At 40.6% G+C, this 16,542-nt stretch overlaps 1 protein-coding gene across 3 annotated transcripts in view; it reads right to left on the bottom strand.

Annotated features, from left to right (window-relative positions):
- The window catches only part of grm8b (glutamate receptor, metabotropic 8b), a 130,236-nt gene that overhangs the window by 79,931 nt on the left and 33,763 nt on the right, over positions 1 to 16,542 (bottom strand). For all 3 annotated transcript variants that reach the window (XM_088079657.1, XM_042495869.2, XM_088079658.1), the window contains one exon: positions 3,369 to 3,585. In XM_088079657.1, coding sequence (XP_087935783.1) covers positions 3,369 to 3,585 — 217 coding nt within the window. The remainder of the gene's footprint in view (positions 1 to 3,368; positions 3,586 to 16,542) is intronic.

Here is a 16,542-nt window from a genome sequence, read left to right on the forward strand (position 1 = left end):
CTGTATTCACACTGTCACCACGCAGAGCTGGACAAAACTTAACAGAGTACTCAACTCGACTATAATCACACTTCTGCAACACGTCAGAATCAGTGGAGCGTAAAAAACAACCAGAGATACTTTCTTGGCACCTACATTACCTGCAATTCACAACTGAACAATTCAGGTGAGCTACGCAAGTGGCAGTAGGCAGGCTTCAAATATGCATCAAACTGCAAATTCAAATTGCAAATATGAAATGTGTTACATTTCATCTCTATATTAATACAGACAAACACCAAGTGTCAGCAATTTCTACTTCTTAACATGCATTTTTGTTTCAATATGCTCCTAAAAAGTTTTCTCTTTTTATATATATTTTATCTTATTTTAGTTTTGTATACTCCTTATTATTCATTTAATTTACTTTCTTTATTGATCTATACTTATTCCTGTCTTTGTGCTGCTGCAACAGCTGAATGTTCCCTTTAAGAAAACAGCCTTTAAACAGTTAAACAGCTGTGATGAAAAACAGTCATGAAGTGAATTATCATTACTGTGACATAATGAGGCTTTTCACAACAGGAGCTTAAATACATATTGTTGTTTTTTTCTGGTTTTTTTTTTTCTAACCTGGCCAAATGAGTCATCATCTGTTGGGTAATAACATAATGTAATAACTGCACATTAAAGGAAGACATGCTTTCCCAATATCTGCACATTAGAGGCTAATCAGCTCTAATCAATACAACCTTTGATCATGGCGACTGTTTCCACTATGAACTGTGCAGCCTGCAGCAGCTCAGAGGCTTCGTACCATCACACCTCATTCCTGTTGATATGAATACATACTCTGGGCTGCTAATAAAGCCATGTTCATGGCAGTGTGTGTGTGTGTGTGTGTGTGTGTGTGTGTGTGTGTGTGTGTGTGTGTGTGTGTGTGTGTGTGTGTGTGTGTGTGTGTGTGTGTGTGTGTGTGCGCGTGCAGAGACAACAGCAGCAGTGGCAGAGATGAAAGCTCATTGATCCCTCAGAGGAGCCACAGCTGCTCTCTGCACAGCGTCTCGTTATTAATCTGAAGCTTTTAAACGCCTCGATCGGCAGCCATTCTTCATGATTACTGCTGCTGCCACCATTTACACACAGATTACAGCACTGTTGCAGGGTGCAGGTAAATATGTAGGATGTTACAGCAGCGAGGTTATTATTCGGGTTACAGTGATTGAGAGAACCAGAGAGTGAGGCAAACAGGGAAAAAAAATCACATTTTATTCTATATTTTGTCACTGTTTATTTTTAATACTGTAAAAAAAAGTAACTGCAGAGAAAAGTGGTGTTTTCTGTCATAATGAACTAAATCAGCAGAGTTTGGAGGAGGAAACACGGGCAGCAACATGATGCTCATTAGAGTTCAGACACATCATCTGTGACTCAAACAGCTCCAAACATCTCAAATGTTCTGGATGTAAATTACTTCCCTTAAAAAAGAAAGCACATGTGAATACACAGTTTGTCAAACACACGCCATATGTTTAATCACATGTTGGAAGGTTAAAATTCACAAAAGGCACATTTCCTATGAAGCTCCCAAAGGTCAAAGTGGGATTTTTTTTTTCTGCTCTATAATTTTGTGTTGCACATTTAACACCACAGTGATTAGGCGTACCTCTCACTGCTGCTGGTTATGTGCTGGTATGTGGTCAAATCTGTATCATTGCAGCTGTTTAGATAACTAGCAGAGTGAATTTACTTCTGTAGCCATGACGACAGTTATAGAGTTGCCATGGGCGCTGTGATAATTTTACTAGCTATAGTTATGGGTTTTAAAACTGCTTCCATCTTGCAGCGTGAAATCAGATTTTCATTTTTCATTGCTTCCTTGGGAAATTGTACCATGTTAAGTTACTGCAAAGAGAAGCCACGGTAGACGCACCCGCATAAACTGCCTCAGTGATAGAAACAGCCAGAGCTAAAAACATGGACCAAGCAGCAATCCACAGATCAAAACACATACAGGGCGACCTGAGCACAAAAGGGGCTCTGCAATGACAGACAAAAAGTATATGCATTTGACCAAAGAAACATTTACGCCAAAAATAACAGTCTCTGCCAGAGCTGCTACACAGTCAGAAACACAGCCTGTGATTGGTTGACAAGACAGAAATATGACCTCTGATTGGCCAACAAACCAAACAGAAGAACTCATGGACAGCTGGACAGCAAGTGGACAGCTTACGACAAGATTAACAGTTTCAAACCAGGAAAAAAAAATATTCAAAGAAAACATTCAGTGTTGGATTTATTATTAGGGATTTCAGCTTCTCCCACACATTCATTACCTTTCATTAGAAGCGCTGTTGAAATTATTGTATATATCGTTTAGTTAGAGCTCCACACTCTCACTGTGTACTCTGGGCACAGATGGAGCAACTTCCTAAGATCCAAGTAATGTCCTAAATCCTGGCAATGTGCTTGAATTCTAGAAACTTCCTAAAATCATAGTAATGTCCTAAAATCCTGGGAACACGTATATGGCTGCTGCCTCTGGCTCTTGACCTCCTGTCATTTTGCGAAAGTGGTTCCCAAGCAAAGCAAGCTGAGTATCCCTGAACTAAATCTTACACATTGAAACTTTAATGTGGCAACTTTAGAAAAATGCAGCCTGACATCACGCTGCGGTGACCAACCAGAGATAACACCAGAAGATGTTTGTAGTCGATGGGAACAAATAATATATTCTCCTATTATTAAATATTACTGTGACTAAAAGAGTGAAGTGTGTATCAACAGATTGTGTACGATTTTACAAACAATAAAGCCAACAAAAACTTACTAAAGATAAATCTTAGTTCTCTGAGAGGGGTGATTGTCTTCCTACAGTTGGTCTTCACAGTCCGCTCTCCTACAAATGGCCATTTAAGTGACACTCCCACACCGAAGCACAGCCCTGCAGCTAATCTCTGCATCGCATGATTTGGTGTGAACACAGCCTTGGAACACACACACACAAACACACACACTTACTGCTGATCTCCAACATACATGTTACCACTGATGAATTCCAACACACCCTTTACAATCTAATTAATGTCAGAGCTCGTCCGAGTGCGATAATATTTTAATCAGCGAGAGCAGAGAGCCTGATTACCTCAGAGTGACCGGCTGAGGAGAAAACAGCGTCGACTCGTGCTGTAATTACATCAAGAGTCAATTACATGACCTCTCCTCCTGCTCACTCATCACCACACGCCGAGTCAGGAGCACAGCGAGTTTAACAACCAGCGGCTTAAACCCCACAGTGACTGCTCATCCTGCCTGTCCTCCGTCACCCAGGGGACATTTGCTGGGTTTTTTTCAATCTCAGTTGATTTAAAAAGTTTCCTTCCTACCTGACTCTCTGGAGATTTGGACGAAGGCCTCCACACCGCTCTCGCCGTAGTTTCCCTCCGAGGCGAGCGTGGACACGTAGTTCCAGCCCATCGCCGTGACGATGTCCAGCATGGCCTGAGCCTGGTAGGAGTCTGGAGGGACCACACGGGAGAAGAAGTCGTAGCGAGTGTTGTCGCTGAGCTCTGGAGCCGTCGAGGCGTAGCTGATCTGAGGGATCTGTGGCAACACAATGAGGGTTAACCGATAACTTTAAACCACCGAAAACAGCATAACTCTTCATACTTTAAGTCTTTTAAATGACACTGTTAATAAATTGCAATCCAAGGAAATTAAGTGATTTAATAGCAGATTGCTCATTTAGCAAATTTCAGACCCGATTTCTATTGAGTCAGACTCAAACAAATCGTTCCCATCAGACTGTGATTTGAACAGTTTAATATAAAAAATACTTCAACTTTACTGTCTTTCTGTTTAATCACTGTTAAGAATGAATTCATGACAAAAAAGAAATGAAGTGACGAAATCTTTTTCTTGCATGCCTCCGTGATCAACGATCAATCCAAAAAAAGGCGAACATTCATCATGAATTGAAGTCGAGGCAAAACTTTGACAAAACATCTGTTCACAAACTCTCAAAAAACTCGTGTTGTGTAAGCCAAGTCTCATTATAATCAGTATAATGCCTAACACATACATTTTTCAGAAAACATGACAATATTGAACTACATTAGAATATCAGATATCGAAAATGCATGTGTTTGAGAGAGAGAGTTTGTGTGAGAGTTTGTAAGCAGATTTTTTGCTATAGTTTTGCTGTTGTTGGACCCCAGTGAAAAATGTTTGTCTTTTCGGATTCTTCTTTCACCATGGAGGCATGTGAGAAAAACTTCCTTCACGAATTCAATGTGACATGAGGTGAGTAACTAATATACCAATGGTAATTTTATGGTTGAAGTATTCCTTTAATATGCTGCAGTCTTCGATTCTCCCTTTCATCAACCATAGGAAAAACAAAGGGCAATTATGGAGCTACATTATGTAGCAGGTCATATGTATGCATGTGTGAAATTACATGCTCCGCACAATCCCCTGCAGTACTGAATACGCCTCAGGTGCACAGGAGGTGCCCACACAGAATGCAAAGCTACAGATACATAAATTTACAGTGCATGGTAAGACATGAGTAGCACAGCAACACAGCAGCAGTGTATAACTCTGTAGTCAGGCCAGATGATGCTTAATTTTGATGCAGGTCTGTTTGTGCTGTTACAGTACAGGTACTTGCAATGGCAAAAAAGGGTAACGAAAGACACATTACAGCACTGATACTTATTTTATGGCTGTTGACCTAAACATTTTCTGATTTATAACAGAAATAAAGTGATTTACACTGGGAATTGTTTTTTACTTCTAGTATACATAAGGTGCCAGAGGATCCCCCACACCCTCTGACAGAGGTCCTAGCTAAGCCTCTAATGTCCTAAAATCCAAGAAGCGTCCTCAAATCCTAATAACTATCCTAAAATCTAAGAAACATCCTAAAATAATTTAAACATCGTAAAAAAATCATGAGAGAAACATGTATGGGGCTGCTGCAACTGGTCCTGAAATCCTAGAAATTTAGATTGACCTAAAATCCGATAAACATCGTAAAAGTCCTAAAAACCTAAAACTGTCCTAAAATCTTAGAAATGTCCTAAAATCCAAATAATATCCTGAAATCCCAGAAATTTCCTAGAATCCTTGAGCCCTAGCCTTCTCTAATTTTTAAAAGTGCCCCCCAAGAAAAGCGAGTTGAGTATAACTGCATTCATGTGGGGCTGGGTGATATGGAATAAAGTCTTATCACAATATTTTTTTTTCATATCAGTCGATATCGATATATATCACAATCACTATTGCTGTCAAGCTTAAAGGTTCCCTTTGACTCCTAAGTGAGATATGAAGATATAAGGTTCATTTTGGTTTAAATATTTATTTTCTGTCAGACATTGAACATGACAAACAGGCATCACCAACTGGAGGACCTATTCTACTAGAATTCAAAGAGGTCCAGTTACTAAACTTTCCTTGTGGCAAAGGTCTGAACCTCAAACCTAAAATCAATATCATGATTAATTTAACATTTTACTTCAATTACGATTAACATTAGAGAATTTTGCTTTTTGCTTTTTGGTTTGTTTTTTGCCCTCATAGTTCACTGACACACTGACACATGTCCGCACGCTATAGTGGGCTGTCCTACATGTCTGCACTGGAGCGGACTGTCGGACATGTCCGTGCGCTGTAGCGGACTGTCGGACATGTTCGCGCGCTGTAGCGGACTGTCGGGCATGTCCGTGCACTGTAGCGGACTGTCGGACATGTTCAGACATGTTTGCGCGCTGTAGCGGACTGTCGGACATGTCCGTGCGCTGTAGCTGACTGTCGGACATGTCCATGCACTGACATGTTCGCGCCATGGAGCAGGTTTTCGCACATGCTTGCGCTGGAGCGGGCTGCCGGACATGTCCGACCGGAGCAGGCTGTCCGACATAATTCACAGTTCTTACATTTTATAAACCAAACAAAACCATCAGCAAATAAGTGCTGTTATGATAAAACAGTTTCCATAACAGGTTTGTAAAGAATTCATTCCTGCTCTAAATGTGACTATGCCAGTACAAAGTTTGTAGTTTCATTGCACCTTACCTTTCAGGGAAAGTCAGCTCAAATTATAATGTCATATAACTATTTGAAAATGACATAATTTTTAAACCCTCATGAATTAAATAAATGTTATGGAGGTTTACTGAACTTATCAATATTATCCTGTTCAAGAAGACCCTGCCTACTATGTGTGTAAAATCTAATGTGATTTTATTATCTCACTGCAAATGCAAAGTTGGCAGCCTTGAAATGTTTGATAACAACATTTCTGCATTAAACAAAACAAAAAATGAATCTGGTCGACATTAGGTTTCTTTCAGAATGTGTTTGCTGTAGTAAATTCGTAGGGAATGAAAGCAATTTCTAGGAGAAAGAAATAAAGGGAGGAAGAGACCTGTAGATATCCATATTTGTATTCTGTATTTTGTATGATTGTATTGTTACTTTATATAAAGCACACTGTGTCACTCTGTGTATGAAACGTGATAAATTAAGAGAGGAAAAAGAAACCAATGTTTTCAATGTTGGAGGGGGAAAAAAAGCCGATTGTTGTTTATTTTTGCATTATTAATATCAAATCTGTTTTGTTTTATTTTCTCTGAGGTTTGTTGAAATGCAAGAAATGTCTAAAATCTTATACAATGAACTCACAGGAGACAGGAGGGAACACATCAGCGGCAGAGTTTTCAGTCAGATTTTTAAATGTTGTTTAGTGTCACTCTCAAACATCCTGAAGTATATTTGTTGAGATTTAAACAGATCGAGTTTGAACCTTAAATCTTGACCTTCCTCGGCTTCCTGTTGTTGGTTTCATGTCAGAGCGAAGTTAGCGAGCTCTGCTGTGTGAATTAGGGAGGCGGATCAGGTCATAGATCCTGCGGCAGACAGGCCCGACAGGCCCGACGGGGCTGGATAATGGTCCTTTAGAGAAAGATTGAAGGGCTGATTGATTTCTCTTCAGTCAGAGGCCGGCGTGTTGGGCCGAGCGCTGCCGGACGCCTCATCAGGATTCACAGAGGAAGGAGGAAGACGGACGGCCGGGGGCCTGACAGCAATACAAATGTCACTCTGCCCGACTCGCTCGGCGACAGGCAGCAAATTAAAGGCCCGTACTGTAAATACAAACCTGTCCGAGAGCTGACGCTATCAGAGCGCTGCAGCTTTAACGTCACAGAGGAAGATTATTTCTAACACAAAGAAAATGTCTGAGCTTTTCATGCTTTTTTTTTTGTTTTAGACACTTTAAAAACAGTGGTACTCAACTTAAGGCCCGCCCCCAACCATTCTCTAATTCACAGTAAAAATAAGTGATTTAAACTGGGATTTGTTTTTTGTACTTTAAGTATACATAAAGTGCCAGAGTACATAACAAAAACATCAAAATAAAGTGTGTTGTCCTAGGGAAGGGACATGCAGTGGCTGTTTTTTATGTTTATTTTACCACCAATTTTTGAAGAGAGCATGCCTGCTGGTTTGGAAGGCGTTCATTCTTTTAAATATTTTGGTTTTTGTTTTGTTTTTCTTTATTTTTGGCAATTGTTCAAGGCAACATTTCGGCAATTTTTTTGTTTTCAAATGGTAATTTTTGAAGAAAAAAACTTTGGCAGAATGTATGTTTTCTTCAAAAATCCCCTAAATTACACCATTTATCAGAGCTAAAAACTGTAAAAAGAAATTCTTGTTGGATGTTCACATTTCCAACGGTCCTTCGACACATCATTTGGTATTATACATGTTTGTGAAACAAATTTCCAGGATACATTTAGTTTACAAAGCTTTTCCAGACCTGGAAATGCTATTTGCAAATTCAATGACTTTTCCAGGTTTTTCAGCACATACCATAGATCTATTTGACATTATTTCACAGTTTCATTTGTTTTAATTTAGGTTTTTTAAATCTTTCATAACAAACTCAATTAACAGAAACAAGTTTTCTACAGATCTGTCAGATAATAAGGTCATGTGGAGACAGCGTGCGCAGCAACAGATTAGATCAGAAATCATGAAGATTCATGCAGGTGACGCTTCGAGGAACTATGATATTTTATACACACACACACACACACGCACGCACACGCAAAGTGCACAGAGTAATGGCTAAAATAACTGCAGCTGCATGAGAATATAATGGGCCCTTCCATTAGCATTAATGATGCATTGTGGACTGAATAAACAGCAGCATCAGTTATTGATGCTCAGTCAGCTGCTGCCCCATTAAAACACATCAGCCCGTCTTATACTAACACATACATACATGCTGTGATTTGAGCGTGTTAACAAAAAAAAAAAAATAACAGCATTATGACTCGAGCTTTGTCGGTAAGAGAACTGTCGTCATCAAATTATGGCAGTCATCATAATAATAATAACTGTAAATGCTTTAGTCCCATTGTGTTATTGAGAAAATTGCAGAGACTTTCAGGGAGAAATCACTCTTGCCCTGCTGGCGGCTTCTGAAGGACTTCCTGCTACGACTTGAGGACTGCTATTTTAATTAGCCGCCAAATTGGACACCCTGCTGATCAACTCGCCACACACTCACTTCTCCATCCTCACAACAGTGCAATCACTGGCTCAAAAAACATCTCTGTGAAATACATGTTGGCTTCTACTTTCATGGCCACTGCTCCAAAAAGGGCTTTATTTTAGAAAAAGCCAGGAAGTTTGGTGCAATTTTGAGAAGTTTAACTTGTCACATTGGAGTCATTTTAGGATTTTTCTTTCATCTCATGAAGGCCTAAAATAAAAAAAAACAACTCACAACCCCATTTTAAATCCATTTTTTTAAAGTTGCAAAGGTTCTGCTCACCATCATGTCAGTGGAAAGTTGGTTTTTAGTTTTATCGTCCATAAAACTCTGCTGGGGTTTCACGTTGCACTCATCTCGTAAACAACTGAAGCAAATGGTGAGCAGGATTCAAATGTTAAAAAATAAATAATGAAACAACAAAATGTCTCCATACTGCTTGTCCAAAGTAATTCAAGTGCCCTGAAGCCCCGACAGGCCAAGTTGTTTTGAAAAACGTCACCGGAATCATGTTTTTGGCCTTGTTGTAGCCCCCCCTTAGTTGCATGTAACAACAATGGCTGACTACCAGCAAGCAGCACTTCCACCTCGCCACACATAGCAATCTCATTTTACCTTGAAAATCAGCCCAGTCCACAAAGGTGTTTAATGAATAAAGGTGACGTAAAAGTGTCAAAACAAAAATTGTTTTTAAGATACTGTTGCCAAAGGATAATAAGCTCACTACAAACGCTCAGAATATTCCTTGGTATTTGACAAACCACTGATGTAGACGTTTTTTTCCACCTATCAAACTCGCCATGCATGTTCAAGTACTTGGAATTGTTTTTGCATTCTAGTTTTTGTAAAATGAATGTTGTTTTAAAAAGGGGAAAAATGTCATTTTTCAAATTATACATATGTGTAGCCTGGATCTGGCTTTCTAGCTACCTGTTTTAATGCACATTTTTGATTTTTGCACAAAAAACACCGGAGTGGTTACACCAACAATCTGAAGTTTCAGCACAGATAAGTTTGAAAATGTATTAAAAGAGGAAAATGTGACAAAGTGCAATGGAAATAGTTTGGACTTTTGGCCTTTGTCACTGACAAACGACATGTGCAGCTAAAGATCTGACTGACAGAGGAGTAAAAGCTCCCCAGAATCAAAGGATGTCTCAGTGGGACAAACAGCTGACTGTCATGCTGATGGATGGTGTCCTGACGGATGGCGTCCTGACAACGCTCATTACCCTCAACACCAGACCTTTACTTTAGCTCGCTGAGACCTGGCAAGCCGAATCAGACCCCGGTCTCACGCCGAGGCCAGATCTCTGTGTATGGACATGTTTACACGACTTCACATCAGAGGACACGCTCGCCGTTTCCTGCCGTCTCAGGGTGTTTCCCGCGACAGTGATTGATGCTCGTCATTCGTGCGACAGCCTCAAGCTTTCTGCTCGACTGAACGATGAGAGGAGAAATCCATCTGAGGTGACAGCACACGTCCATCATCGTTCACTCTGCGCTCTGATTGTCTTATTCAAAGCAAAGCTCTACGTACTGTCATCCGTCTCGCTTTTAGACAATAAACAGCTTCACCCTGCAGGTGAAATCCTACACGACTCCCGCCGTCGCTGCTCTGTTTCTTTTTAATGCCTCCTAATTGAATTCAGGGTGAAGTCAGAATGACTCACTGCCACACTGAGAGAAAAAAAACTCAACAACCAGGCAGAAACTGTGTTTTTAATTACATGTTTCAATACCTCAAATTAAAGGAAACATGACATTTATGCTTTCTGGGTCATCTCATGTCTAAATACGTATGGAAAAGGGAGTTTATTCTGTTTTCTGTCACCTCCAAATAAGTGTTTTTAATAATATACACCATGTAAAACTGAATTATTGACACAAAATCATCCAATTACACATTGCCAGTATTTATCCAGTGTTAATATTTAATCATTTCAACCAGTTCCCAATGAAAACTTGGAAGGTTGGAAGAAGTACTTAGACCTTTCACTTATGTGAAAATAACAATGCTACAGTGTAAACATATTTTGTTACAAGTACAAGTACTACATTCAAATTCTACTGAATTAAAAGTATCGGCATAACATACTTTTTTAATGTTAATTTACTGATTAAGTCTACCAATTTTCAGGTAATTATCTTGTACTTTTAACTTTGTTTTTGCTACTTTTGGGGAAATTTCTTCTTTTCTTGCTCAAGCCCTCTTCCCATGTTTTTGAAAGAAATCAAGCCAATTTTCTCAGGTTTCAAAGGTTTAATAAAAGATGCCTGTTCTAAACAGCTTTCAAAAGAAATGATGTCATCTACTGTAAATGCACCTAAATAATATAAAACGGACCATTTATGACATGTATTTCATGCCAATAATGGCATGAAATACATGAGACAGCCATGAAAATGTAATGCAATGAATGAGAAACAGGGGCCCATTAATAATTTATTTAACGGCCCAATACAGCCACATACAAGTCCGCTCCTTCAACCTCTATTAACTTCAAGCCGTCTTTCCACATCTAACACTGGAAACTGACATTCAGCACCTAAAACTCTATTTAAATTGGATGAAAGGAAAGTGCGACGCTCAAAGGAAATCTGATCTTATGATAGAATACCCAACAGGAAGTGAAAACCCTCTCCAGACATCCACCTGGGTCACATGTCTCTGATGGCGTTCAGTTGTTTGAAGCTCAGCAAAGAAAACGGGGTGAAGTGAAGTTCAGTGTGCGATTAGAAAAAGCTGAAATAAAAACTGATCCTCCAGCATCAAGGAGGGAAACAAACTCATGTTTGTGTTTTTGTTTTCTTCTGAAGAGACAAAGTGAAGTGAGAGACTTCAGACGACTCTAAGCGGTTTCAGACGACACAGAATCTAACAGTCATGTCGTTCAGACTCTGGAGAGAAAACTGCACTTGGCTCAAGTATCAGCAGCAACACAAACTCCAGAAACTAGAATCAATGCCACACAGTTGCATGCCTGAACACACCAATCACATTGGAGTTACAGTTTACATCCATGTCTGTGAAAACACGGATGCTTCAAACACATTTTTCCCCCGGCTATTCAACAATTCACTCTTTATATTCTTAAGATTTTTAACGCATTTAAAAAGTTGAAGAAGATTTGACCCTTCTCAGCCAGCAGAAAAGCATTTAGAAAAACTCGAAATACTGCCACGCGTTTGTGTGCCTCCACAAGCCAGTGAAGTTGCACTTAAGGTTTATATCCATGTCTGTGAAAACATGGATGCTTCACACACATCTTCCCCCCGACAGCTCAGAAGATCTCTACAATCAGCACAGTTTCAAGATAAGTGTTGCCAATTCAGGATTGGAACAAATGTCTCTCCTTCTGCTCCTTACTTATGATGTTATGTAATAGTCAGAAAAGTGTTTTGTAGAAATACTATGATATCACAGTGAAGCTGTCTTTTGACCCTTTGGATATAAAATCTCATGACTTCATCATTTTATCCTTTTGGACATTTGTGTAAAATGTTTTCATAATTAACATATTAATTCCTGAGTTATGGTCCAAAAAGTGTTTTGTTAGATTACAGCAACCTTGATGTTTGACCTTTGGCCACCAAATTCGTAACATCCTTCAGTCAAAATGGATGTTTGTGTCAAATTTGAGGAAATTCCCTCAAAACGGTTGTGAAATACTGTGTGTGTAAGAATGAGACTAACAAGGCCACGGTGACGTTGACCTTTAACGTATGACTCTGAAAGTTTAATTAGTTCATTGTTGAGCCAAAAAGGACGTTTGCGCCAAATTTGAAGAAATTCCCTCAAGGTGTTCTTGAGATAAACTGTTTAAGAGAATGAGACAGACAACCAAAGAACACACAGACAACCCAAAAACATAATGCCTTCGGCCACGACTAACACTGGCACGGGGGTATGAAAAAGCCCTCGTAGGTATGTAGTTCTCGGAGGAGCTCTCCAGTGGGCAGTTCCTCTCAGGGAATCCCCAAAACTGTTTGGTCTGATAAATGCCAAATGTGACCACAGATGTGAAACTTGGTTCAGACCAAGCTGTTCTCACTCTGAACTTGTCAAAATAGCGCCACTGTCAGTGCTTTCAACATATAAGCGTAAAGCCAAAGACACTTACCGCATCCAACCTGAACGCGGCTGGTCGGCGTCAGATAAGAACACAGCTGGACGGAACCAGTGACGCTGTTATGTTACGCTGGCAGACAGCCAGCCGGCACCAGAAGACTCCACATGGTCACATGCTCATGAAATGCTGCAGGTCAGCATCAGGTAATAATGCTGCTGGTAATATTTTTAAACACCTCAACATGTGCCTCTTTTTCCCAGACCAGAGTTTACAACCTGACTCCTGCAGATTTAAAGTCCTGAACTTTTGTACGTCAAACCTTCCTCCCCGACCTCTGACCTCTGTGGGGTGCATTAACATAGGACACATAATCCAGGCAGCTATTACGTTTCCCTCAAAATGCACTTGGCATAACGAATAAGTAGCACACAAACATCAGTTTCTAGAGGAGCAGCTTCGAACATCAGCTGATCACAATATTAATCAGAACAAACAGATGATGTTTCCATTTATTCAAATATCTGGAGATATTCAATATGTTGGCTACATCATTTTAGACACATTTCTCCCAAAATTCTGCCTGACAGATTTGGGATTTTTACTTAAATTTACAATGCAGTTGACTGAAGTTTGGACAAACATGGGTTTGTAAAGATGCTGAACAGTATTGTCGGTATTTACAGTTTTATGTTTGCTCCTACTGCTGCTCTGCACCTGATTAAAAGTCTGTATTTATCTCCTTCCTTGATTCTCAAAGTCTGAAATAAATAACAGAACAAATGCACCGGTATTGTTTTCCTCCTAAAAATAGCTCAGGCTGCTCACTGCCACATTATTCATCCGAGGAACAAACCAGCAGTCAGCCAGAAATCGATCGACTGAACTTGTCCTCCTGCTGACTCTCTGAGCTGCGTCCAGTCAGACCTGTCCGGGCCTGAGGACACCGTGTGATGTGTCCGTCCTGCTGCTGGCTCTGCGTCACCGCCCAGCTGGTCCTGACACGGCCGGCTGGCTTTTTGGCCTCCGAATAAAAAAAAAAAAAAACCACAGCAGAAGCCAGAACCTTACCTGGTGTCAGCAGCGAGGAGCTGGAGACGCCACAAACAAGCATGAGGCCTCGCCGCAGCTGGCCAGTCAGCATCCCGGCTGCCCGCTGAGTCAGCAAACAAACACACCGGACATCAAACTATCCTCAGCTTTAAAGGAATAGTTTACCCAAAAAAAGGTATCAAGTATATATACTGTACACATACTGGCCACTTTATTAGGTACACCTGTTCAACTGTTTGTTATATCTAATCAGCCAATCACATGGCAGCAACTCAATGCATTTAGGCATGTAGGCATGGTTAAAAATGACCTGCTTAAGTTCAAAATGAGCATCAGAATGGGGAAGTATTTCAGCAACTGCTCATCTACTGGGGGTTTTTTTGTTTGTTTTTTTACACAAAACCACCTCTGGGATTTATAGAAAATGGTCCGAAAAAGCTGACAGAAAGGCAAGAGTGACTCAGATAACCGCTCGTTACAACCAAGGTCTGCAGAAGAGCATCTCTGAATGCACAACACATCGAACCTTGAAGCAGAGCGGCTACAGCAGCAGAAGACCACACCAGGTGCCATTGCTTTCCACTAAGAACAGGAAACTCAGGCTACAATTCACACAGGCTTACCAAAATTGGACAACTGAAAATTGGAAAAATGTTGCCTGATCTAATGAGTCTCTGCGACATTCGGATGGCAGGGTCAGGATGTGGCACAAACAACATGAAAGCATGGATCCATCCTGCCTTGTATCAACAGTGCAGTGATATAATGGTGTAAGGGAAATTTTCCTGGCAGGTTTTGGGCCCCTTAGTACCAACTGAGCATGGTTTAAACACCACGGCCAACCTCTGCTCACCTAGAAAACCTTTTCTGGGACCATAGAGAGCCCTGGAAGGTGAGTACTACATACCAACTTTATTGTTGTGGGGTGAAATATTTAAGCGTAGATATCTCCGCCTCGCTGAAGATGTCGAGCATTCGTCTCATCTCTGCCCTGAGGGGATTATGTAAAGTGCTCAGCTTTAAGGACGGTCCTTCAGTTCAGAAACATTTTCTCCACTCGTGTTCATCAGCTCAGTGGAGTGTGGAGAGCAGCTGCTGCATTATGGATGCAGAGGCAGACATGGAGGTACATATGTGGGTGTAGAGTAGGTGTATTTCACATGTGAATGGCTGTTTTGCAGGTTGTCATCTCTGCATTCACACCTTAAGTCTGTTCTACAAAGAAGCAGCTTCAAGTCAAGACAAGTCAAGTCAATTTTTTGTTTATAAAGCCCATTATCACAAATCACAGTTTGCCTCAGGGGGCTTTAGAGCATACGACATCCCTCTGACCTTAGACCCTCACATCGACTAGGGAAAAACTCCCCCAAAACAAACCTGTCACCTGTTTCTATTCTACGTGCTTCAGAATGCCGCTACCTGGATGTCAACAAATGCACATGGTGGTTTAGAAAAAAGAGGCACGTGGTAGGGTGTAGAAAAAAAATCACATTCAGACCGGGAGCAAACACCAGACTCCTGCATGAAAAACTAAGGTTTTGATCCATCCACAAACCCTTCCACCCACCATATTGGGACCCTGGTGCTCCTTATATTACATCGTATCAGCGTAGTTTCAACCTGACGCCATCCAGTGGTGTATCGTGCATTCCAGTCAGGTTCCATCCAGCTGCTTTCTGAACTCCCGCGGCTTATAAAAACACTGTGAGTAATGCTGTATGGCCGTGTTCTTAGCTAATGCCAACCAGCGGTGCATTATGCAAAAGGAGGCTTTTGGTGTCGGGATCTTACACGAAAAGTACTGCAAAAGCGGCGGTATTTGACAGAATTAGAATGAGAACTCCTCAAATTGCTTCTGAGATGGAAAAAAAGAGTTGCATTTTATTCATGCAATTGCTCCGTCATGTTTCTACAGTAGTCCAGAATGGACAAACAAAATGGACGAACACTGGAGCATCAGAGCTCCTCCGCAACAGCAGAAAAAACATCTTTTTTTTCAACACAAAACTGCTTTATTCAGTGATTTTACTGGTTTTAATCACCTAGTCCATTTGTTTTAATAGGAAAGAGACCTTAGCAGATAATTTAGCTCCTGGTAACTCCTACAAACGGATCCTCAAAGGATTAAACAGCAGATTAATTAGATATGTTTTCTTGAATCAGTTTCTCTCGCAGCGGGTTGAGTCGACGGGGAATAACCAACACAGACCCTCTCTCTCTGTCAGCAGCTGACAGCAGAGAGAAGCTCGAGTAGCCTTTTCTGCATTGTAAGTTGGTTTTTTTTCACACATTATTTATATGGGTTGTCCCATTTTAACACATGGAGGCCTCAAACACTGACTGACCCACTTGCTGCTGGAAGTCTGAAACACTCAGATTTAAACTCGGGTTCAGTGAAGGACAGAGGGACTGCTGCGAGCTCTCCGTCTTGTCACAATTCTTAAATATTGGTTTCTACACCGTCATACTGTAAACAAACATTTGATCATTCGCTCAACTTTTAAAGTATTGATCTATGTTCCTGGTTTGATCAGAGATGTGTTGGGAGGTTGAGCAGATAAAGTCCTGCAGAGAGGAAGGATTACAGCCCAGCTGAGTCAGCATGGAGGAATAAACAGGATTCAAAGTCATGAAACAAACACAGAAGTTCTGCAGACAATAATCAGCTTCAGTCTGCCTGTAAAAACAGTGGCTGCGCCGCTTCAGTACCTCAGCGTACAAGTACATTTACTCAACTACTGTGCTTTAAATATTTAATTGAGTATTTTCTTCTCATGCTCCATGAAAACGTTTACTCCACTTGCCATTGCTTAGTTACTTTTCAGATTAGTACAGCTGAAACAATTCGTCGATCAACAGCAATAATTGGAA

Source organism: Plectropomus leopardus, chromosome 7 (genome assembly GCF_026936395.1).
Source record: "Plectropomus leopardus strain MGB_pleo_1.0 chromosome 7, ASM2693639v1, whole genome shotgun sequence".
In the NCBI taxonomy this organism is placed as follows: domain Eukaryota; kingdom Metazoa; phylum Chordata; class Actinopteri; order Perciformes; family Serranidae; genus Plectropomus; species Plectropomus leopardus.